This window comes from Pristiophorus japonicus, unplaced genomic scaffold (assembly GCF_044704955.1).
Source record: "Pristiophorus japonicus isolate sPriJap1 unplaced genomic scaffold, sPriJap1.hap1 HAP1_SCAFFOLD_497, whole genome shotgun sequence".
NCBI classification, from domain to species: domain Eukaryota; kingdom Metazoa; phylum Chordata; class Chondrichthyes; family Pristiophoridae; genus Pristiophorus; species Pristiophorus japonicus.
In genome coordinates, this window is record NW_027254403.1 from 106,527 (window position 1) to 131,726 (window position 25,200).

General features: G+C 51.9%; 1 protein-coding gene across 1 annotated transcript; it reads right to left on the reverse strand.

Annotated features, from left to right (window-relative positions):
- Positions 1-10,320: 10,320 nt before the first annotated feature.
- Positions 10,321-24,282, reverse strand: LOC139253672 (haptoglobin-like). Its single transcript, XM_070873509.1, has 7 exons — positions 24,278-24,282; positions 21,356-21,435; positions 20,314-20,448; positions 19,157-19,231; positions 16,292-16,426; positions 14,667-14,741; positions 10,321-11,084 (listed from the first exon to the last, which is right to left on the reverse strand). The coding sequence occupies exons 1-7, from the start codon at positions 24,280-24,282 to the stop codon at positions 10,321-10,323; spliced, it is 1,269 nt and encodes a 422-aa protein (XP_070729610.1).
- Positions 24,283-25,200: the final 918 nt, after the last annotated feature.

Below are 25,200 nucleotides of genomic sequence, written 5' to 3' on the forward strand. Positions count from 1 at the left end.
TCTCTACCCTCCCAACCTCCCTCCTTCACTTCTCTTCCCAACGTGAGGCTTCCCAGAGTGCCAGTCGACATCGTCTTCATAGACAATCCCTCGGAATCGAGGAAGACTTGCTTCCACTCTAAAGGTGCTTCCTGAGGTGGCTGAACAGCCCAATACGAGAGCCACAGTCCCTGTCGCAGGTGGGACAGACAGTGGTTGAGGGAAGGGGAGGGTGGGACTGGTTTGCCGCACGCTCCTTCCGCTGCCTGCGCTTGCTTTCTGCACGCTCTCGGCGACGAGACTCGAGGTGCTCAGCGCCCTCCCGGATGCACTTCCACCACTTAGGGGCGGGACTGGTCTTTGGGCCAGGGACTCCCAGGTGTCGGTGGGGATGTTGCACTTTATCAGGGAGGGGGGTGTCCCTTGTAACGTTTCCTCTGCCCACCTGGGGCTCGCTTGCCGTGAAGGAGTTCCGAGTCGAGCGCTCGCTTTGGGAGTCTCGTGTCTGGGGGGCGTGAACAATGTGGCCCTGCCCAGCGGAGCTGGTCGAGTGTGGTCAGTGCTTCAATGCTGGGGATTTTGGTCTGGTCGAGGACGCTAACGTTGGTGCGTCTGTCCTCCCGGGGGATTTGCAGGATCTTGTGGAGACATCGTCGGTGGTATTTCTCCAATGACTTGAGGTGTCTACTATATATTTTTTGAGGATGTAACTAGTAGAGTGGACAAGGGAGAACCAGTGGATGTGGTGTATTTGGACTTTCAAAAGGCTTTTGACAAGGTCCCACACAAGAGATTGGTGTGCAAAATCAAAGCACATGGTATTGGGGGTAATGTACTGACGTGGATAGAGAACTGTTTGGCAGACAGGAAGCAGAGAGTCGGGATAAACGGGTCCTTTTCAGAATGGCAGGCAGTGACTAGTGGGGTGCCGCAGGGCTCAGTGCTGGGACCCCAGCTATTTACAATATACATCAATGATTTTAGATGAAGGAATTGAGTGTAATATCTCTAAGTTTGCAGATGACACTAAGCTGGGTGGCGGTGTGAGCTGTGAGGAGGATGCTAAGAGGCTGCAGGGTGACTTGGACAGGTTAGGTGAGTGGGCAAATGCATGGCAGATGCAGTATAATGTGGATAAATGTGAGGTTATCCACTTTCGTGGTAAAAACAGGAAGGCAGAATATTATCTGAATGGTGACAGATTAGGAAAAGGGGAGGTGCAACGAGACCTGGGTGTCATGGTTCATCAGTCATTGAAAGTTGGCATGTAGGTACAGCAGGCGGTGAAGAAGGCAAATGGCATGTTGGCCTTCATAGCGAGAGGATTTGAGTATAGGAGCAGAGAGGTCTGACTGCAGTTGTACAGGGTCTTAGTGAGGCCTCACCTGGAATATTGTGTTCAGTTTTGGTCTCCTAATCTGAGGAAGGACATTCTTGCTATTGAGGGAGTGCAGCGAAGGTTCACCAGACTGATTCCCGGGATGGCAGGACTGACATATGAGGAGAGACTGGATCAACTGGGCCTTTATACACTGGAGTTTAGAAGGATGAGAGGGGATCTCATAGAAACATATAAAATTCTGACGGGACTGGACAGATTAGATGCAGGAAGAATGTTCCCGATGTTGGGGAAGTCCAGAACCAGGGGACATAGTCTAAGGATAAGGGGTAGGCCATTTAGGACCGAGATGAGGAGAAACTTCTTCACCCAGAGAATTGTTAACCTGTGGAATTCCCTGCCGCAGAGAGTTGTTGGGGCCAGTTCATTGGATATATTCAAGAGGGAGTTAGATGTGGCCCTTACGGCTGAAGGGATCAAGGGGTATGGAGAGAAAGCAGGAAAGGGGTACTGCGGTGATGATCAGCCGTGATCTTATTGAATGGTGGTTGTAAGGGGTTTTCTCGGAGTGTTGTTGTGCCTTGGGTGTCTCTCTCTGGGCTTCTGCCCTCACAGCCTATGCCTGGCCTGTGAGGTACCCTGAGTGCTGCAAGAGCACCCCTGGAGAGACTGTGTCCACAGCTTATGAAGGGGGTTTTGCGACTCGTGCGTCCCCACAGCTTATGCCTAGCCTGTGAGGCACCTGTGAATGTCAAACACTCCTAACCCCTTCTTCCCTAGCCTGTGACACACAGTTGAGCGTTTTCGAGGCGCTCCTAGCTTCCCTTACACGGTTCTGACATAAGACTCACGATCAGGAGATGTAATACAATAGAACTGAGACAAGGTGATTCCAAGAGGAACTTTAGGCTTCCAGTGTATTTGACAAGGTGTAACTCAACAAACAGCAATACACCAACAAAACAATCCCCCTAAATCCCACTAAAACAGACCCAACGAAAATCTTTACACCAGTTTAGCAGTACAATGCCCAACCTCCCACCTTTCCTGGCCTAACTGAGTTGGGAGTTCCGGGGACCAGAAGTTATACTCACTACTGTGCCTTCCGCAGTCTGGTGGTTTGTTTCTTCTATCTTCGGTGTCTTCGGACACCGGTTTTCCTTCAGCGTCGAGAGTCTTGCTGGTTGTTGGATGACGAGGGCAGGGAATAACCGCACTACGTCAGAAACCCCTTTTGAAAGCCAGATTATCCAGTCCGCCTCTCCTGCTGAAATCGATTCTGCCCATTGGTGGGCTTTGTGATTTTGAAAAATGCAGCAGTTTTAGATAATTACGGGTTTTTTCCACTGATGTTAACCTACTCAAGGTTTGAGTGGGTGTTGATTGCGTTGGCCTCCTGTACCCATTGTGTAGGTGCTTGGTTTGTTTTGGGTTCCCTAGTTTTCTGAAGATCTGCATAATTTTCCTTCCATAGTGTAAACATGGGGAAGACAATAGCCCGATAATGGCTGTGAGTCAGTCCCACAGTTTGAGCAAGTGCTCTCCCATTGGCTTGAAAGCCCCATGCTTGGGGCTGACTCTGTCTCACCATTGGCCCTCCGGTGTCCTCCCCCGTCCAATCACTGCTCTGCCACGGTCAAACTGTTATCGGTTTCAAATCACAGCACAGACTGATCCCACAGCCCTTTTCCTTCTGGGTAAAATGAGGGGTTTTTCGTCCTCTCCTACATGGTGCAGGCTCAAAGGGCCGAATGGCCTACTCCTGCACCTATGTTTCTATATGGTCCACGCAAGTCGACGGAAATGCCGAGGAAAGCTGAAGGGGTTCAAATGGATAATTGGAACCTTGAAGCCAATTCCTGGGTGATCAGTGACGTATCTGGGGGGTCGACGAGAGATGATCGAGAGTTCGATATGATTGTGCAATGCGGTCAATTTATTGTGGACCCAGCTAGATGTGCAACGTGGCCAAGAGATTAGGAGGACACGCAAGATAAGATGTAACGAACAGGGTGGATGAAGGGGAACCAGTGGATGTGGTGTATTTGGACTTCCAGAAGCCATTTGACAAGGTGCCACATAAAAGGTTACTGCACAAGATAAAGGTTCACGGGGTTGGGGGTAATATATTAGCATGGATAGAGGATTGGCTAACTAACAGAAAACAGTCGGGATAAGTGGTTCATTCTCGGGTTGGCAACCAGTAACTAGTGGGGTGCCGCAGGGATCAGTGCTGGGACCTCAACTATTTACAATCTATATTAACGACTTGGAAGAAGGGACTGAGTGTCACGTAGCCAAGTTTGCTGACGATACAAAGATGGGAGGAAAAGCAATGTGTGAGGAGGACACAAAAAATCTGCAAAAGGACACAGACAGGCTAAGTGAGTGGGCAAAAATTTGTCAGATGCAGTATAATGTTGGAAAGTGTGAGGTCATGCACTTTGGCAGAAAAAAAAATCAAAGAGCAAGTTATTATTTAAATGGAGAAAGATTGCAAAGTGCCGCAGTACAGAGGGACCTGGGGGTTACTTGTGCATGAAACACAAAAGGTTAGTATGCAGGTACAGCAAGTGATCAGGAAGGCCAATGGTATCTTGGCCTTTATTGCAAAGGGGATGGAGTATAAAAGCAGGGAAGTCTTGCTACAGTTATACAGGGTATTGGTGAGGCCACACCTGGAGTACTGCGTGCAGTTTTTGTTTCCATATTTACGAAAGGAGATACTTGCTTTGGAGGCAGTTCAGAGAAGGTTCACTCGGTTGATTCCGGAGATGAGGGGGTTGACTTATGAGGAAAGTTTGAGGAGGTTGGGCCTCTACTCATTGGAATTCAGAAGAAGGAGAGGTGATTTTATCGAAATAGTAAATGGGTGACCAACAGGAAGAGCAGTGCAAGGAAGGTAGTGCAGGGGTTCCCTGTGGTCATCCCCCTGCAAAACAGATACACCGCTTTGGGTACTGTTGAGGGGGATGACTCATCAGGGGAGGGCAGCAGCAGCCAAGTTCATGGCACCGTGGCTGGCTCTGCTGCACAGGAGAGCAGGAAAAAGAGTGGGAGAGCGATAGTGATGGGGGATTCAATTGTAAGGGGAATAGATAGGCGTTTCTGCGGCCGCAACCGAGACTCCAGGATGGTATGTTGCCTCCCTGGTGCAAGGGTCAGGAATGTCTCGGAGCGGGTGCAAGATATTCTGAAAAGGGAGGGTGAACAGCCAGTTGCCGTGGTGCATATAGATACCAACGATATAGGTAAAAAACGGGATGAGGTCCTACGAGAAGAATTTGGGGACCTTGGAGCCAAATTTTAAAAGTAGGACCTCAAAAGTAGTAATCTCAGGATTGCTACCAGTGCCACGTGCTAGTCAGAGTCGGAATTGCAGGATAGCTCAGATGAATGCGTGGCTTGAGAAGTGGTGCAGCAGGGAGGGATTCAAATTCCTGGGACATTGGAACCGGTTCTGGGGGAGGTGGGACCAGTACAAACCGGACGGTCTGCACCTGGGCAGGACCGGAACCAATGTCCTCGGGGGAGTGTTTGCCCGTGCTGTTGGGGAGGAGTTAAACTAATATGGCAGGGGGATGGGAACCTATGCAGGGAGGCAGAGGCAAAAGATAGAAAGGAGAACAGTAAAAGTGGGCAGAGAAACCCAAGGCAAAAAATAAAAAGGGCCACATTACAGTAAAATTCTAAAGGGGCAAAGGGTGTTAAAAAAGACAAGCCTGAAGGCTCTGCCTCAATGCGAGGAGTATTCGGAATAAGGTGGACAAATTAACTGCGCAGATAGCACTTAACGGATATGATGTAATTGGCATCACAGAGACATGGCTCCAGGGTGACCAAGGCTGGGAACTCAACATCCAGGGGTATTCAACATTTAGGAAGGATAGACAGAATGGAAAAGGAGGTGGGGTGGCATTTCTGGTTAAAGAGGAAATTAACGCAATAGTAAGAAAGGACATTAGCTTGGATGATGTGGAATCGGTATGGGTGGAGCTACGGAATACCAAAGGGCAGAAAATGCTAGTGGGAGTTGTGTACAGACCACCAAACAGTAGTAGTGAGGTTGGGGACAGCATCAAACAAGAAATAAGGGATGTGTGCAATAAAGGTACAACAGTTATCATGGGTGACTTTAACCTACATATTGATTGGGCTAACCAAACTGGTAGCAATGTGGTGGAGGAGGATTTCCTGGAGTGCATTAGGGATGGTTTTCTAGACCAATATGTCGAGGAACCAACTAGAGAGCTGGCCAGCCTAGGCTGGGTGATGTGTAATGAGAAGGGACTAATTAACAATCTTGTTGTGCGAGGCCCCTTGGGGAAGAGTGACCATAATATGGTAGAATTCTTTATTAAGATGGAGAGCGACACAGTTAATTCAGAAACTAGGGTCCTGAACTTAAGGAAAGCTAACTTCGATGGCATGAGGCGTGAATTGGCTAGAATAGACTGGCAAATGATACTTAAAGGGTTGATAGGCAATGGCAAACATTTAAAGATCACATGGATGAACTTCAACAATTGTACATCCGCCTGGAGTAAAAATAAAATGGGGAAGGTGGATCAACCGTGGCTAACAAGGGAAATTAAGGATAGTGTTAGATCTAAGGAAGCGGCATATCAATTGGCCAAAAAAAAGCAGCAAACCTGAGGACTGGGAGAAATTTAGAATTCAGCAGAGGAGGACAAAGGGTTTAATTAGGAAGGGGAAAATAGAGTATGAGAGGAAGCTTGCTGGGAACATAAAAACCAACTGCAAAAGCTTCTATAGATATCTGAAGAGAAAAAGATTAGTGAAGACAAATGTAGGTCCCTTGCAGTCGGATTCGGGTGAATTTATAATGGGGAACAAAGAAATGGCAGACCAATTGAACAAATACTTTGGTTCTGTCTTCACGAAGGAAGACACAAATAACCTTCCGGATGTTCTAGGGGACCGAGGGTCTATAGAGAAGGAGGAACTGAAGGATATCTTTATTAGTCAAGAAATTGTGTTGGGGAAATTGATGGGATTGAAGGCCGATAAATCCCCGGAGCCTGATTGTCTGCATCCCAGAGTACTTAAGGAAGTGGCCCTAGAAATAGTGGATGCATTGGTGATCATTTTCCAACAGTCGATCGACTCGGGATCAGTTCCTATGGACTGGAGGGTAGCTAATGTAACACCACTTTTTAAAAAAGGAGGGAGAGAGAAAATGGGTAATTATAGACCGGTTAGCCTGACATCAGTAGTGGGGAAAATGTTGGAATCAATTATTAAAGATGAAATAACAGCGCATTTGGAAAGCAGTGACAGGATGGATCCAAGTCAGCATGGATTTATGAAAGGGAAATCATGCTTGACAAATCTTCTGGAATTTTTTGAGGATGTAACTAGTAGAGTGGACAAGGGAGAACCAGTGGATGTGGTGTATTTGGACTTTCAAAAGGCTTTTGACAGGGTCCCACACAAGAGATTGGTGTATAAAATTAAAGCACATGGTATTGGGGGTAATGTACTGATGTGGATAGAGAACTGGTTGGCAGACAGGAAGCAGAGAGTCGGGATAAACTGGTCCTTTTCAGAATGGCAGGCAGTGACTAGTGGGGTGCTGCAGGGCTCAGTGCTGGGACCCCAGCTCTTTACAATATACATCAATGATTTAGATGAAGGAATTGAGTGTAATATCTCCAAGTTTGCAGATGACACTAAGCTGGGTGGCGGTGTGAGCTGTGAGGAGGATGCTAAGAGGCTGCAGGGTGACTTGGACAGGTTAGGTGAGTGGGCAAATGCATGGCAGATGCAGTATAATGTGGATAAATATGAGGTTATCCACTTTGGAGGCAATAACACAAAGGCAGAATATTATCTGAATGGCAGCAGATTAGGAAAAGGGGAGGTACAACAAGACCTGGGTGTCATGGTACATCAGTTATTGAAAGTTGCAGGTACAGCAGGCGGTGAAGAAGGCAAATGGTATGTTGGCCTTCATAGCGAGGGGATTTGAGTATAGGAGCAGGGAGGTCTTATTGCAGTTGTACAGTGCCTTGGTGAGGCCTCACCTAGAATATTGTGTTCAGTTTTGGTCTCCTAATCTGAGGAAGGACGTTCTTGCTATTGAGGTAGTGCAGCGAACGTTCACCAGACCGGTTCGAGGGATGGCTGGACTGACATATGAGGAGATACTGGATTAACTGGGTCTTTATACATTGGAATTTAGAAGGATGAGAGGGGATCTCATAGAAACGTATAAGATTCTGACGGTACTGGACTGGTTAGATGCGGGAAGAATGTTCCCAATGTTGGGGAAGTCCAGAACCAGGGGACACAGTCTAAGGATAAGGGGTAAGCCATTTAGGACCGAGATGAGGAGAAACTTCTTCACTCAGAGAGTTGTTAACCTGTGGAATTCCCTGCCGCAGAGAGTTGTTGATGCCAGTTCACTGGATATATTCAAGAGGGAGTTAGATGTGGCCCTTACGGCTAAAGGGATCGAGGGGTATGGAGAGAAAGCAGGAAAGGGGTACTGAGGTGAATGATCAGCCATGATCTTATTGAATGGTGGTGCAGGCTCGAAGGGCCGAATGGCCTACTCCTGCACCTATTTTCTATGTTTCTATGAAACGTATCAGGTTATGAGGGGGCTTGACAAGGTGGATGCAGAGAGGATGTTCCCACTGATGGGGGAGACTAGAACTAGGGGGCATAATCTTAGAATGAGGGGCCGCCCATTTAAAACTGAGATGAGGAGAAATTTCTTCTCTCAGAGGGTTGTAAATCTGTGGAATTCGCTGCCTCAGAGAGCTGTGGAAGCCGGGACATTGAATATATTTAAGACAGAAATAGACAGTTTCTTAACCGATAAGGGGATAGGGGGCGGGCAGGGAAATGGAGCTGAGTCCTATTTCTTCTGTGTCGATGTCCCTAACGCTGCCTGCTTTTGATGTGACTCCAATTACAAAAGTTTCTCTGTGCCAGCCTGGATTTCTGACTAATTAGAATGTAAGCTCATAAGGAGCAGGAGCAGGCCATTCGGCCCCTCGAGCCTGCTCCGCCATTTAATAAGATCATGGCTGACCTTCGACCTCAACTCCACTTTCCTGCACTGTCGTCATATTCCTCGATTCCCTTAATATCCAAATATCTCTCTTTCATACACTCAACGACTGAGTTTCCACAGTGCTCCGGGGATAGAGAGTTCCAACGATTCACCACCCTCTGAGTGAAGAAATTCCTCCTCATCTCAGTCCTAAATGACTGCCCCCTTATCCTGAGACTGTGTGACCCCTGGTTCTAGACTCCCTAGCCTGGGGGGGAAACACCCTCCCTGCATCTATCCTGTCAAGCCCTGTCAGAATTGTGTCTGTTTCAATGAGATCCTCTCTCATTCTTCCAAACTCCAGAGAATATCGGCCCGGTCCGCTCAATCTCTCCTCATCGGACAATCCCCCCATCCCAGGAATCAGTCTGGTGAACCTTCGCTGCACTCCACCAGTGACTAGTATATCTGTCCTTCGGTAAGGAGAGGTCGATTTGGTCAGTGGGTTGAGATGGCTGTCATGTATTTTCTTCATGGGTTTTTTTTGCTCAAGAATTCACAGCGACACATTGCTATTACGAACTCGTTGGTTTATTCGCAACAGGTTTAACAATCACTGCACATTACCAGTTCATCCACCAGGCTCACAACCACCTGCCCCATCGTGGATCCCCCGAACCCAGCTGGCTGGGGTTTTATTGAGTCTTGTGAACAACACGTGACTGGCTAAGCCACTCCCAGCTCAACAGCTCGACAACTGTTTTAAAGTTACTTTAAATTGAGTGTCCCCTTTTGTCAGGGTGCAAAAATCCACAAGTTAGCCGCTAAACATTAAAGAGAACCGTACAACTCGAATTAAGTTAACGTTGTGTTCCGTGTTGCCATGACGCACTCCAGCTCCCTCTGGTGCCCACCCCTCGGGGAAGGCCGCGAGCGTTCTATGTTTCTATGTACCGGTGGACGCCATGTGCTCCGTCTCCAGGGCCGCCCGTAGCCCGCGGGGAAGAGAGGCGGGTTTGAACGACCCCCTCGACCGCCCGCTGCCTGGACCGATCAATGGCCGACCTTGGCCAGGCCCAGGAGCGGTCGCCGAGGAAGCCCTCCGACCTGCCCGCAACCCCCTCCACCGTCCCTCCGCACCGGGTGCCCAAAGATTGGGAGGGCGGGGACTGGTCCTCACCCTAAATGCAACAGAAATCGAGGAGTGGCCTCTTCAAATGATGGAAAAGGCCTTCAACAGCCTGTCCAGGTCAGGGCATACATTGCCATGGTGGCGTGGTCAATGGTGGATTGGGAGTCAACACGGATAGATCTTGATGTGATTAATGTATTGGGAGGACACAGATAGATGGAGATCGGATCAATGGATTGTGGACACAGATAGATGGAAATCGGATCAATGTATTGGGAGGACACAGATAGATGGAGCTCGGATCAATGGATTGTGGACACAGATAGATGGAAATCGGATCAATGTATTGGGAGGATGCAGATAGGTGGAGATCGGATCAATGGATTGTGGACACAGATAGATGGAAATCGGATCAATGTATTGGGAGGATGGAGATCGGATCAATGGATTGTGGACACAGATAGATGGAAATCGGATCAATGTATTGGGAGGATGCAGATAGGTGGAGATCGGATCAATGGATTGTGGACACAGATAGATGGAGATCGGATCAATGTATTGGGAGGATGCAGATAGGTGGAGATCGGGTCAATGGATTGTGGACACATAGATGGAGATCGGATCAATGTATTGGGAGGATGCAGATAGGTGGAGATCGGATCAATGGATTGTGGACACATAGATGGAAATCGGATCAATGTATTGGGAGGATGCAGATAGGTGGAGATCGGATCAATGGATTGTGGACACAGATAGATGGAGATCGGATCAATGTATTGGGAGGATGCAGATAGGTGGAGATCGGGTCAATGGATTGTGGACACAGATAGATGGAACGAGTGTTGCTTAGTGATTTTCTATGATCGTTTTGATCCACGCGCGGGATTTGAACACGTCGGTGTAGACGTCGTATTTTTCATTCTGGCAGGCTTTGTCGTAGGAGGCCACGCCAGCCACGTAGAAGGTGCCCTTGTCGTTGACCACGAAGGGCGCCCCCGTGTCTCCCTCGCAGAGGCCCACGCCCTCTTGCAGGTGCTCAGTGCAGAAGTCGTCGCCAAAGTCTTCGGGTAAGAGATGCGGGTGCAGGGCCTCCAGTTCCTGCTGGCACTCGGTGGTGTTGGCCACGGGCAGGGCCACGTAGTGGAGGTGGGACTGCGCCGTGGACAAGAACCAGCCCGCCACGAAGCCCACCTGGCCGACCTCGGTGTAGCTGTGCTCGGGCAAGCAGACGGGCATGATGTGATTGCCGAAGACAACTTCTTCCTTCAGCTTGATCAGGGCCAGGTCATCGGCGTACTCCAGGCTGCCCGGCATCCTTTTGTTGTAGATGATGTACTGGATGTGGAACTCGTGGGCCGAGTTGAGGTCCTTTGAGTCCTCCGCCCCCAAGTAGACCCTCAGCCCCTCCCGGATCTCCTCCGAGGTGTGGTTGCTGTCCACGGCATGGAAGCTGCTCAGAACCCAGTGGTTATTGATCAGCACTCCGTTGCTGAAGTTGCCCTCCAGGTTCTTCAACACCACGCTCCAGGGAGAGGCCCCATGGACGACCGAAATCCCTCCGATCACCCTCTGCGCTTCGTGAAACTGCTCCAATGGCTGGCCACACGTCACTGAGGGAGGGTAAGCGGGGTGGGGCGAGAGAGAGAGAGAACGCGAAAGACTGTGAAGGAATTCTACCTTGGAACTTCTTTCAAAAGCACACGCTAACTTTTATCGTTTTTACGTTTTTAAATCAAGTGCCCCCACCCCCCCCCCCCTTGTACTTTTCTCTCCGAGGGCACCAAAAACGCGTGGCCGCCCCTTCCCCCCCCCCCCCCCCCGGGCTAAAAGTGAGGGGCGGGGCACTAAAACCGACAAATTAAACTTTAGATATTGTGGGTCAAATGAAAGTTTGGTTGCCAACGGGGTGATAGAAACAGAAACATAGAAAGTTGGTGCAGCATTGGGCCATTCGGCCCCTCGAGTCTGCTCCCGCCATTTAATACCATCATGGCTGATCCGATCATGGACACAGCTCCACTTCCCTGCCCGCCCCCTTATTGGTTAAGGAACTGTCTCTCTCTGTCTTAAATATATTTAATGTCCCGGCTTCCACAGCTCTCTGAGGCAGCGAATTCCACAGATTTACAACCCTCTGAGAGAAGAAATTCCTCCTCATCTCAGTTTTAAATGGGCGGCCCCTTATTCTAAGACCATGCCCCCCTAGTTCTAGTCTCCCCCATCAGTGGGAACATCCTCTCTGCATCCACCTTGTCGAGCCCCCCTCATAATCTGATACGTTTCGATAAGATCACCTCTCATTCTTTTGAATTCCAATGAGTAGAGGCCCAACCTCCTCAACCTTTCCTCATAAGTCAACCCCCTCATCCCCGGAATCAACCGAGTGAACCTTCTCTGAACTGCCTTCAAAGCAAGTCTATCCTTTCGTAAATACGGAAATCAAAACCTGCACACAGTACTCCAGGTGTGGCCTCACCAATACCCTGTATAACTGGAGCAAGACTTCCCTGCTTTTATACTCCATCCCCTTTGCAATAAAGGCCAACATTCCATTGGCCTTCCTGATCACTTGCTGTACCTGCATACTAACCTTTAGTGTTTCATGCACAAGTACCCGCTGTACTGCGGCACTTTGCAATCTTTCCCCATTTAAATAATAACTTGCTCTTTGATTTTTTTCTGGCAAAGTGCATGACCTCACACTTTCCCACATCATACCCCACCTGCCAAATTTTTGCCCACTCACTGAGCCTGTCTATGTCCTTCTGCAGTTTTTTTGTGTCCTCCTCACACATTGCTTTTCCTCCCATCTTTGTATCGTCAGCAAACTTGGCTACGTTACACTCAGTCCCTTCTTCCAAGTCGTTAATATAGATTGTAAATAGTTGGGGTCCCAGCACTGATCCCTGCGACACCCCACTAGTTACTGATTGCCAACCAGAGAATGAACCATTTATCCCGACTCTCTGTTTTCTGTTCGTTAGCCAATCCTCCATCCATGCTAATATATTACCCCCGACCCAGTGAACCTTTATCTTGTGCAGTAACCTTTTGTGTGGCACCTTGTCAAATGCCTTCTGGAAGTCCAAATATACCACATCTACTGGTTCCCCCTTATCCACCCTGTTCATTACATCCTTAAAGAACTCCGGCAAACATGACTTCCCCTTCATAAATCCATGCTGACTCTGCCTGACCGAATTTTGCTTTTCCAAATGTCCTGCTCCTGCTTCTTTAATAATGGACTCCAACATTTTCGCAACTTATCTCTACCAAGCGCCGTTAACATAGTGAAACAGCGCAAGATGCTTCACAGGAATATTATCAGATTTGACACCAAGCCACATAAGAAGAAATGACGGCAAATAACTGGTCGGGTAGGCAGAGCAGTGGCAAGTGCAGTTCAATCCGGAGAAGTGTGAGGTAACGCATTTGGGGAGGGCTAACAAGGCGAGGGAACACACATTAAATGGTAGGACACTGAGAAGTGTAGAGGTACAAAGGGACCTTGGAGTGCAGGTCCACAGATCCCTGAAGGTAGCAGGCCAGGTGGATAAGGTGGTTAAGAAGGCAAACGGAATACTTGCCTTTATTGGCCGAGGCGTGGAATACAAGAGCAGGGAGGTTATGCTTGAACTGTATAAAACACTGGTTAGGCCACAGCTGGAGTACTGCGCGCAGTTCTGGTCACTGTATTACAGGAAGGATGTGATTGCACTGGAGAGGGTACAGAGGAGATTTACCAGGATGTTGCACTGGAGAAGGTACAGAGAGGATTTACCAGAATGTTGTGTTGGAGAGGGTAGAGAGGAGATTTACCAGGATGTTGCACTGGAGAAGGTACAGAGAGGATTTACCAGAATGTTGTGTTGGAGAGGGTACAGAGGAGATTTACCAGGATGTTGCACTAGAGAGGGTACAGAGGAGATTTACCAGGATGTTGCACTGGAGAGGGTACAGAGGAGATTTACCAGGATGTTGCACTGGAGAGAATACAGAGGAGATTTACCAGGATGTTGCACTGGAGAGGGTACAGAGGAGATTTACCAGGATGTTGCACTGGAGAGAGTACAGAGAAGATTTACCAGAATGTTGCACTGGAGAGGGTACAGAGGAGATTTACCAGGATGTTGCACTGGAGAGGGTATAGAGGAGATTTACTAGGATGTTGCCTGGAGAGGGTACAGAGGAGATTTACCAGGATGTTGCACTGGAGGGGGTGCAGAGGAGATTTACCAGGATGTTGCACTAGAGAGGGTACAGAGGAGATTTACCAGGATGTTGCACTGGAGAGGGTACAGAGGAGATTTACCAGGATGTTGCACTAGAGAGGGTACAGAGAAGATTTACCAGAATGTTGCACTGGAGAGGGTATAGAGGAGATTTACTAGGATGTTGCCTGGAGAGGGTGCAGAGGAGATTTACCAGGATGTTGCACTAGAGAGGGTACAGAGGAGATTTACCAGGATGTTGCACTAGAGAGGGTACAGAGGAGATTTACCAGGATGTTGCACTGGAGAGGGTGCAGAGGAGATTTACCAGGATGTTGCACTGGAGAGGGTACAGAGGCGATTTACCAGGATGTTGCACTGGAGAGGGGACAGAGGAGATTTACCAGGATGTTGCACTAGAGAGGGTACAGAGGAGATTTTCCAGGATGTTGCACTGGAGAGGGTACAGAGGAGATTTACCAGGATGTTGCCAGGACTGGAGAATTTTAGCGATGAGGAAAGATTGGATAGGCTGGGGTGGTTCTCTCTGGAACAGAGGGGGCTGAGGGGAGACCTGACTGAGGTGTATAAAATGATGAGGGGCCTGGATAGAGTGGATAGGACAGACCTGTTTCCCTGGGCAGAGGGGTCAACAACCAGGGGGCTTGGATTGAAAGTAATTGGGGGGGAGGTTTAGAGGGGATTTGAGGGGAGAGGGTGGAGGGGGGGGGTCTGGGGCAGGGTCTGGAACTCACGGCCTGAAAGGGTGGTAGAGGCAGAAACCCTCCCCACATTTGGCAGGCAGTGCACCTTGAAGTGCCGTAAGCTACAGGGCTACGGACCCAGAGCGGGAAAGTGGGATTAGGCCGGGGGGGGGGGCTCTTGGTCGGCCGGCGCGAGGCGGACACGATGGGCCGAAATGGCCTCCTTCCGCGCTGTCAATCTCTCTGATTCCTAAGTTGATGAAATGTGGAACATTACCTTTATCACAGGTTGGCAATTCCTCCCCCATGTCGGTGTTTCTCCATTTGCCTTCAGTCGTGCACACATACACACCTGGGGAAGGAATATTAACACACCGCTTAATAGCATAGAAACATAGAAAATAGGTGCAGGAGCAGGCCATTCGGCCCTTCGAGCCTGCACCGCCATTCAATGAGTTCATGGCTGAACAGCCAATTTGCTGAGGGCAACAGGCCATCGCCCATCCCTTCGTCCCAACACACCTTCGCCCAATCCTCCCCTTTCCTTTCCCTCTCTCTCCTCTCCTCTCCACTTCTCCCTCTCTTTGTCCCCCCCTCTCCCTCCCTCCGTCTCCCAACTCCTCTCTCTTTCACCCTCCCCCACTCCCTCTCCCTCTGTCTCCCAGCCTCTCCATTTGGACCTCCCTCCTTCACATTCTGTCTCCTTCCCTCGCTCCGTCCACCTCCCTCTGCTTTTTCTGCTTTTCAACACCATCTCTCTCTCTCCCAGTCCCTCTCTCCGTTCTGACCCCCTCCCACCTCCGCTCTTCCCATCTCGTTTCCTCCCTTTCCACTCCCTCTCTTCTTTGCCTTTTCCTTTCTCATCCCTCTCTCTTCCCCGCTCCTTACATCTCCCTCTGCCTCCCTCTCTCCTTCCCTCTCCCTCTCTCCTTCCCCCTCCCTCTCTCAATCCCTCTCCCTCCCTCTCACTCTCTCTCCGACAGTGCGGCACTCCCCCAGTAACGCCCCTCCGACTGTGCGGCACTCCCTCAGTACCGCCCCTCCGACAGTGTGGCGCTCCCTCAGTACTGCCCCTCCGACAGTGCGGCACTCCCTCAGTACTGCCTCTCCTACAGTGTGGCGCTCCCTCAGTACTGCCCCTCCGACAGTGCGGCGCTCCCTCAGTACTGCCCCTCCGACAGTGTGGCGCTCCCTCAGTACTGACCCTCCGACAGTGCGGCACTCCCTCAGTACCGCCCCTCCGACAGTGCGGCGCTCCCTCAGTACTGACCCTCCGACAGTGCGGCACTCCCTCAGTACCGCCCCTCCGACAGTGCGGCGCTCCCTCAGTACTGACCCTCCGACAGTGCAGCGCTCCCTCAGTACTGCCCCTCCGACAGTACGGCACTCCCCCAGTACCACCCCTCCGACAGTGCGGCACTCCCTCAGTACCGCCCCTCCGACAGTGTGGCGCTCCCTCAGTACTGCCCCTCCGACAGTGCGGCGCTCCCTCAGTACTGCCCCTCCGACAGTGCGGCACTCCCTCAGTACTGCCCCTCAGACAGTGAAGCACTCCCTCAGTACCGCCCCTCCGACAGTGCGGCACTCCCTCAGTACTGCCCCTCCGACAGTGCGCCACTCCCTCAGTACCGCCCCTCCGACAGTGCGGCACTCCCTCAGTACTGCCCCTCCGACAGTGCGGCACTCCCTCAGTACTGCCCCTCCGAAAGTGCGGCACTCCCTCAGTACTGCCCCTCCGACAGTGCAGTGCTCCCTCAGTACTGCCCCTCCAACAGTGCAGCGCTCCCTCAGTACTGCCCCTCCGACAGTGCGGCACTCCCTCAGTACTGCCCCTCCGACAGTGCAGTGCTCCCTCAGTACTGCCCCTCCAACAGTGCAGCGCTCCCTCAGTTCCAAACTCACCCTCATCACTGAAATGGTGCTCATAGTAGTTAGCATCGCAGGTGTATTTGACCACCGAGAGATAATTTGGCTCGTCGGGGGTAGTCAGATAGTCAAAATGGCCATGATCAATGGTCTTTGGTGGTTCGCAATGTGCTGAGGAGAAAGTTGAAATTCAGTCAGGAGAAACTCTTAGCAGGCGGCAGAATGCGTACTGAGTGTGACTGAGCACGACGGTCTCTGTCTCGAACCCCACAGAGCTCGCAGCACAGAAACGGGCCGTTCGGCCCAACTGCTTCCAGCGTACGGGCCAGTGGGTATGCTCACGGGTTTAAGAACATCGGAAATAGGAGCAGGAGTCGGCCATACGGCCCCTCGAGCCTGCTCCGCCATTTAATCCGGTCATGGACTCAGCTCCACTTCCCTGCCCGCCCCCTTATCTGTTAAGAAATTGTCTATCTATGTCTTAAATTTATTCAATGTCCCGGCTTCCACAGCTCTCTGAGGCAGCGAATTCCACAGATTTACAACCCTCTGAGAGAAGAAATTCCTCCTCATCTCAGTTTTAAATGGGCGGCCCCTTATTCTAAAACCATGCCCCCTAGTTCTAGTAATAGATAAAAACATAGAAAATAGGTGCAGGAGTAGGCCATTTTTGCCCTTCTAGCCTGCACCGCCATTCAATGAGTTCATGGCTGAACATGCAACTTCAGTACCCCATTCCTGCTTTCTCGCCATACTCCTTGATCCCCCTAGTAGTAAGGACTTCATCTAACTCCTTTTTGAATATATTTAGTGAATTGGCCTCAACTACTTTCTGTGGTAGAGAATTCCACAGGTTCACCACTCTGTGGGTGAAGAAATTTCTCCTCATCTCGGTCCTAAATGGCTTACCCCTTATCCTTAAGACTGTGACCCCTGGTTCTGGACTTCCCAAACATTGGGAACATTCTTCCTGCATCTAACCTGTCTAAACCCGTCAGAATTTTAAACGTTTCTATGAGATCCCTCTCCCCCATCAGTGGAACCATCCTCTCTGCATCCACCTTGTCAAGCCCCCTCATAATCTTATATGTTTCGATAAGATCACCTCTCATTCTTCTTAATTCCAATGAGTAGAGGCCCAACCTCCTCAACCTTTCCTCATAAGTCAACCCCCTCATCCCTGGAATCAACCGAGTGAACCTTCTCTGAACTGCCTCCAAAGCAAGTGTATCCTTTCGTAAATATGGAAACCAAAACTGCACGCAGTACTCCAGGTGTGGCCTCACCAATACCCTGTATAACTGGAGCAAGACTTCCCTGCTTTTATACTCCATCCCCTTTGCAATAAAGGCCAAGATACCATTGGCCTTCCTGATCACTTGCTGTACCTGCATACTAACCTTTTGTGTTTCATGCACAAGTTCCCCCAGGTCCCGCTGTACTGCGGCACTTTGCAATCTTTCCCCATTTAAATAATAACTTGCTCTTTGATTTTTTTTCTGCCAAAGTGCATGACCTCACACTTTCCCACATTATACTCCATCTGACAAATTTTTGCCCACTCACTTAGCCTGTCTGTGTCCTTTTGCAGATTTTTTGTGTCCTCCTCACACATTGCTTTTCCTCCCATCTTTGTATCGTCAGCAAACTTGGCTACGTGACACTCGGTCCCTTCTTCCAAGTCGTTAATATAGATTGTAAATAGTTGGGGTCCCAGCACTGATCCCTGCGACACCCCACTAGTTACTGATTGTCAACCCGAGAATGAACCATTTATCCCGACTCTCTGTTCTCGGTTCGTTTGTAGCGCTGGTGCAGCGGAGGGGGAGCAGGAAGGTCGGAGGGCCTCCTCATGGGACTGCTCCTAGGCCTGGCCAAGGGGGCCATTAGCGGGTCCAGACAAGATGGTCGTTTGGCCGAACTGCCTGCCTCTTTTCCGCGGCTACGCTCGTGCCCTCAAATCCGCCACCAAGCTCATGGTCTACAGGGCTGTAGTGATACCCGCCCTCCTGTATGGCTCAGAGACATGGACCATGTACAGTAGGTATCTCACCCCCAGCTCATGGTCTACAGGGCTGTAGTAATACCCGCCCTCCTGTATGGCTCAGAGACATGGACCATGTACAGTCGGTATCTCACCCCCAGCTCATGGTCTACAGGGCTGTAGTGATACCCGCCCTCCTGTATGACTCAGAGACATGGACCATGTACAGTAGGCACCTCAAGTCGCTGGAGAAATACCACCGACGATGTCTCCGCAAGATCCTGCAAATCCCCTGGGAGGACAGACGCACCAACGTTAGCGTCCTCGACCAGGCCAACATCCCCAGCATCGAAGCACTGACCACACTCGACCAGCTCCGCTGGGCAGGGCCACATCGTCCGCACGCCCCAGACACGAGACTCCCAAAGCGAGCGCTCGACTCGGAACTCCTTCACGGCAAGCGAGCCAAAGGTGGGCAGAGGAAACGTTACAAGGGACACCCCCCTCCCTGATAAAGTGCAACATCCCCACCGACACCTGGGAGTCCCTGGGCCCAAAGACCAGTCCGCCCCTAAGTGGAGGAAGTGCATCCGGGAGGGCGCTGAGCACCTCGAGTCTCGTCGCCGAGAGCGTGCAGAAAGCAAGCGCAGGCAGCGGAAGGAGCGTGCGGCAAACCAGTCCCACCCTCCCCTTCCCTCAACCACTGTCTGTCCCACCTGTGACAGGGTCTGTGGCTCTCGTATTGGACTCATTTTAAGAGTGGAAGCAAGTCTTCCTCGATTTCGAGGGACTGCTGATGATGACGATGGTGATATCTCAACCATTGTCCTGCTTTAGGAAGTTAATAAAGTTACTTATCAAGGGTCAGCCCTTGAAGGTGTTCTTGCAGATTCAGTGGTCTGTGAGATCTTGCTTACCTTTGACGCACACTGGGAGCTGTTCACCCAAAACCGCATTTGCCCACTTGCCGTTCCAGGTGCAGATGTAGATACCTGTCGGAAGGGAAGAGACCAAAGCTTAGAGAAGGCATTCCGTCATCAGCTCCCCGCGCCCTATTGCATACCACACACATCCCAGAGCAAGGAGATGTTCACGACCGAGTGTTGCAGACTGGCGCAATCCATGGTCCAACAGTTCATAAGAACATCAGAAATAGGAGCAGGAGTCGGCCATTCGGCCCCTCGAGCCTGCTCCGCCATTTAATACCATCATGGCTGATCCGATCATGGACTCAACTCCACTTCCCTGCCCGCCCCCTTATCCCCTTATCGGTTAAGAAACTGTCTATCTCTGTCTTAAATATATTCAATGTCCCGGCTTCCACAGCTCTCTGAGGCAGCGAATTCCACAGATTTACAACCCTCTGAGAGAAGAAATTCCTCCTCATCTCAGTTTTAAATGGGCGGCCTCTTATTCTAAGACCATGCCCCCTAGTTCTAGTCTCCCCCCATCAGTGGGAACATCCTCTCTGCATCCACCTTGTCGAGCCCCCTCATAATCTGATACGTCTCGATAAGATCACCTCTCATTCTTCTGAATTCCAATGAGTAGAGGCCCAACCTCCTCAACCTTTCCTCATAAGTCAATCCCCTCATCTCCGGAATCAACCGAGTGAACCTTCTCTGAACTGCCTCCAAAGCAAGTCTATCCTTACGTAAATACGGAGACCAAAACTGCACGCAGTACTCCAGGTGTGGCCTCACCAACACCCTGTATAACTGGAGCAAGACTTCCCGGCTTTTATACTCCATCCCCTTTGCAATAAAGGCCAAGATACCATTGGCCTTCCTGATCACTTGCTGTACCTGCGTACTAACCTTTTGTGTTTCATGCACAAGTAACCCCCAGGTCCCGCTGTACGAGAGTGGGAGAGGTCCCGAGGGGGGGGGCGAGTTCCTGCTGGAGGTGGGCTTCCCAAATGCCTCATATTCGGCCTAAGGCTAACACAGCACCAACGGCCCCCCCCAAAATCTACCCTCCCCCCCCACCCACTCTGACCCCGACACTCTGCCCTTGACAACACGAGCCCCGCCCCTCAGCCCCAACCCCGCCAAGAGGGACAGGCCGAACTTACTGGCATTACTCTGCATGAGCGTGTAGATGGGATCGTCGCAAACGTACTGGATGACATCCAAGTAAACATCATCGTCCGCCTTGGTGAGGTAATGGATGTGGCCATGTGTGATGTTCTGTGGATCTCCGCAGTGAACTGGAGGAGGGCAAGAGGTGAGACACGATTGCTTCAGCAGTCACGTTGAGGTTTGTATCCCTCTCGTGCTCCCACTTCACCACCCCCTCCCTCAGTCCCGCCCCTCCGACAGCGCAGTGCGGCGCTCCCTCAGTACTGCCCCTCCGACAGCGCAGTGCGGCGCTCCCTCAGTCCCGCCCCTCCGACAGCGCAGTGCGGCGCTCCCTCAGTACTGCCCCTCCGACAGCGCAGTGCGGCGCTCCCTCAGTACTGCCCCTCCGACAGCGCAGTGCGGCGCCCCCTCAGTACTGCCCTTCCGACAGCGCAGTGCAGCGCTCCCTCAGTCCTGCCCCTCCGACAGCGCAGTGCGGCGCTCCCTCAGTCCCGCCCCTCCGACAGTGCGGCACTCCCTCAGTACTGCCCCTCCGACAGTGCGGCACTCCCTCAGTACTGCCCCTCCGACAGTGCGGCACTCCCTCAGTACTGCCCCTCTGACAGTGCGGCACTCCCTCAGTACTGCCCCTCCGACAGTGCGGCACTCCCTCAGTACTGCCCCTCCGACAGTGCGGCGCCCCCTCAGTACTGCCCCTCCGACAGTGCGGCACTCCCTCAGTACTGCCCCTCCGACAGTGCGGCGCTCCCTCAGTACTGCCCCTCCGACAGTGCGGCGCTCCCTCAGTACTGCCCCTCCGACAGTGCGGCGCTCCCTCAGTACTGCCCCTCCGACAGTGCAGCACTCCCTCAGTACTGCCCCTCCGACAGTGCGGCGCTCCCTCAGTACTGCCCCTCCGACAGTGCGGCACTCCCTCAGTACTGCCCCTCCGACAGTGCAGCACTCCCTCAGTACTGCCCCCCCGACCCACGATGTTTCTGACTCAGAGACAAGAGACAGAGAGATACCGCTGTCCCCCATGTTACGCTGACTTACCGTTCGAGGTATCGGGTTCGTGATGTTGAACCGACGAGGTCACCAGGCAACAAAGAACAATCGATTGTATGAGAGCAACCCTGGAAGTGTACGGGGAAGAAGTGAGATCAGTGGCAGACCCAGAATCGCTTGATTTTCTGCATCGATATTTGTCGTATGACACCCTCTGCTCTTCCACCTGGCACCCGCTCCGTCCGCAACACCTCCCCGGCAAAAGGCTCTGGGACTGAGGTTCCAAATGGTTAGAAAATAACACCGCGCTGTCGGAGCGGCAGTAGTGAGGGAGTGCCGCACTGTCGGAGGGGCAGTAGTGAGGGAGCGCCGCGCTGTCGGAGGGGCAGTACTGAGGGAGCGCCGCACTGTCGGAGGGGCAGTACTGAGGGAGTGCCGCACTGTCGGAGGGGCAGTACTGAGGGAGTGCCGCACTGTCGGAGGGGCAGTACTGAGGGAGTGCCGCACTGTCAGAGGGGCAGTACTGAGGGAGTGCTGCACTGTCGGAGGGGCAGTACTGAGGGAGTGCCGCACTGTCGGAGGGGCAGTACTGAGGGAGTGCTGCACTGTCGGAGGGGCAGTACTGAGGGAGCGCCGCACTGTCGGAGGGGCAGTACTGAGGAAACGCCGCACTGTCGGAGGGGCAGTACTGAGGGAGCGCCGCACTGTTGGAGGGGCAGTACTGAGGAAACGCCGCACTGTTGGAGGGGCAGTACTGAGGGAGTGCTGCACTGTCGGAGGGGCAGTACTGAGGGAGTGCTGCACTGTCGGAGGGGTGGTACTGAGGGAGCGCCGCACTGTCGGAGGGGCGGTACTGAGGGAGTGCTGCACTGTCGGAGGGGTGGTACTGAGGGAACGCCGCACTGTCGGAGGGACAGTACTGAGGGAGCGCCGCACTGTCGGAGGGGCGGTACTGAGGGACCGCTGCACTGCGCAGTCGGAGGGGTGGTACTGAGGGAGCACCGCACTGCGAGAAGAGCCAAGGAATTGTTTCTCTGAACTAACTGTTGGATTAACCGGTTATTGGAACCTTGCTGTCTGTGGGATCTTGCAGTGCCGCATTTTCTTACATTACAACAGTGACTAAATTTCTGAAGTACTTTGTTTATTGTGAAGGGCTTTGGGACATACTGAGTGCCATAGAAATGCAAGTCTTTCTATTTTCTGATTCCCCACTGAAGGGGGCCCAGAGGTAAAGTTGGACAAAATTCAACAGGACATGTTCCAATTATGAACTCAGTCAGAGGTCATTGACCTCAAACTGTCTGATGACTACATTGCTCAAGTCGCTGGAGAAATACCACCGACGCTGTCTCCGCAAGATCCTGCAAATCCCCCGGGAGGACAGACGCACCAACGTTAGCGTCCTCGACCAGGCCCAACATCCCCAGCATCGAAGCACTGACCACACTCGACCAGCTCCGCTGGGCAGGGCCACATTGTCCGCACGTCCCCAGACACGAGACTCCCCAAAGCGAGCGCTCGACTCGGAACTCCCTCACGGCAAATGGGCCCCAGGTGGGCAGAGGAAACGTTACAAGGGACACCCTCCTCCCTGATAAAGTGCAACATCCCCACCGACACCTGGGAGTCCCTGGGCCCAAAGACCAGTCCGCCCCTAAGTGGAGGAAGTGCATCCGGGAGGGCGCTGAGCACCTCGAGTCTCGTCGCCGAGAGCGTGCAGAAAGCAAGCGCAGGCAGCGGAAGGAGCGTGCGGCAAACCAGTCCCATCCTCCCCTTCCCTCAACCACTGTCTGTCCCACCTGTGACAGGGTCTGTGGCACTTGTACTGGGCTGTTCAGCCACCGAAGGACTCGCTTCAGGAGTGGAAGCAAGTCTTCCTCGATTCCGAGGGACTGCCTATGGTGAGGACATCGCTCACAAGGTAATGAACTTCAGGCAGTGTCAGCCCAGTTGTATATTGGCAATTGTCCCAGAGAAAGACTGGGTAATAGCTCACGAATTAGTGTGTAGTTCATAATACACTGTCCCATCAAACACTCCCAGGGCAGGTACAGGGGGTTAGATACAGAGTAAAGCTCCCTCTACACTGTCCCATCAAACACTCCCAGGGCAGGTACAGGGGGTTAGATACAGAGTAAAGCTCCCTCTACACTGTCCCATCAAACACTCCCAGGGCATGTACAGCACAGGGTTAGATACAGAGTAAAGCTCCCTCTACACTGTCCCATCAAACATTCCCAGGGCAGGTACAGCACGGGGTTAGATACAGAGTAAAGCTCCCTCTACACTGTCCCATCAAACACTCCCAGGGCAGGTACAGGGGGTTAGATACAGAGTAAAGCTCCCTCTACACTGTCCCATCAAACACTCCCAGGGCAGGTACAGGGGGTTCGATACAGAGTAAAGCTCCCTCTACACTGTCCCATCAAACACTCCCAGGGCAGGTACAGGGGGTTAGATACAGAGTAAAGCTCCCTCTACACTGTCCCATCAAACACTCCCAGGGCAGGTACAGCATGGGGTAAGATACAGAGTAAAGCTCCCTCTACACTGTCCCATCAAACACTCCCAGGGCAGGTACAGGGGGTTAGATACAGAGTAAAGCTCCCTCTACACTGTCCCATCAAACACTCCCAGGGCAGGTACAGGGGGTTAGATACAGAGTAAAGCTCCCTCTACACTGTCCCATCAAACACTCCCAGGGCAGGTACAGCACGGGGTTAGATACAGAGTAAAGCTCCCTCTATACTGTCCCATCAAACACTCCCAGGGCAGGTACAGGGGGTTAGATACAGAGTAAAGCTCCCTCTACACTGTCCCATCAAACACTCCCAGGGCAGGTACAGCACGGGGTTAGATACAGAGTAAAGCGCCCTCTACACTGTCCCATCAAACACTCCCAGGGCAGGTACAGCACGGGGTTAGATACAGAGTAAAGCTCCCTCTACACGTGAAAGCTAGGCTTACCACATGATGCCGCCTTGCCAGTAGAATGCCTTCGTTCTGCGCGATGAGGGGGACGGGAGTTCTTCCCAAGGCGAAGAGCTAACCTGTTCCGTCTGGAGTCTCCGGGGGACGAAGGTAGGTTTTTATAGAGGTGCCCTGTCCCGTCTTTCCAAACACTTGTAACTTTCCAGCTGGCTGCTGTCAGGATCAGTAAACCCAATCGATCGCCCTGCCACCCCTCCACAGCGGCCGCCCACCTCTTTCACCACTCCAAACTGCCCATGAACTTGGGAGAACACACAACCTGAGCTGATACTGAGTGGGTGGACTGTGCAAAGTCTCTACCAGGCTATCCAAACGGAGTCTTGGCCGATCGAGGGCAGCGCAAACAACAGCGAACAACAGCCAGCGTCCTTGGGAGCTGACTGCTTTAACCCCTGCACCACCTTCCCTCGCACCCTGCCAAAAAGGACTCGACAGTTGTCGGCCATCATCATCGGCAGTCCCTCGAAGGGAGGATGACTTGCCTCCACGCCAAAAAATTAAGCGTCTGCAGGTGTTTCAATGAACGACGTAAGAAACAGGAGCAGGAGTCGGCCATTCGGCCCCTCGAGCCTGCTCCGCCATTTAATACCATCATGGCTGATCCGATCATGGACACAGCTCCACTTCCCTGCCCGCCCCCTTATCCCCTTATCGGTTAAGGAACTGTCTATCTCTGTCTTAAATTTATTCAATGTCCCGGCTTCCACAGCCGCCACGGGATCAAGAGGGGCAGAGCTCGGTGACTGGGACAGACGACCCGAACCGCTCCCAAGGCCTCGGCCTAGCATGGCCAACTTAATAAGAACATAAGAAACAGGAGCAGGAGTCGGCCATTCGGCCCCTCGAGCCTGCTCCGCCATTTAATACCATCATGGGCTGATCCGATCATGGACTCAGCT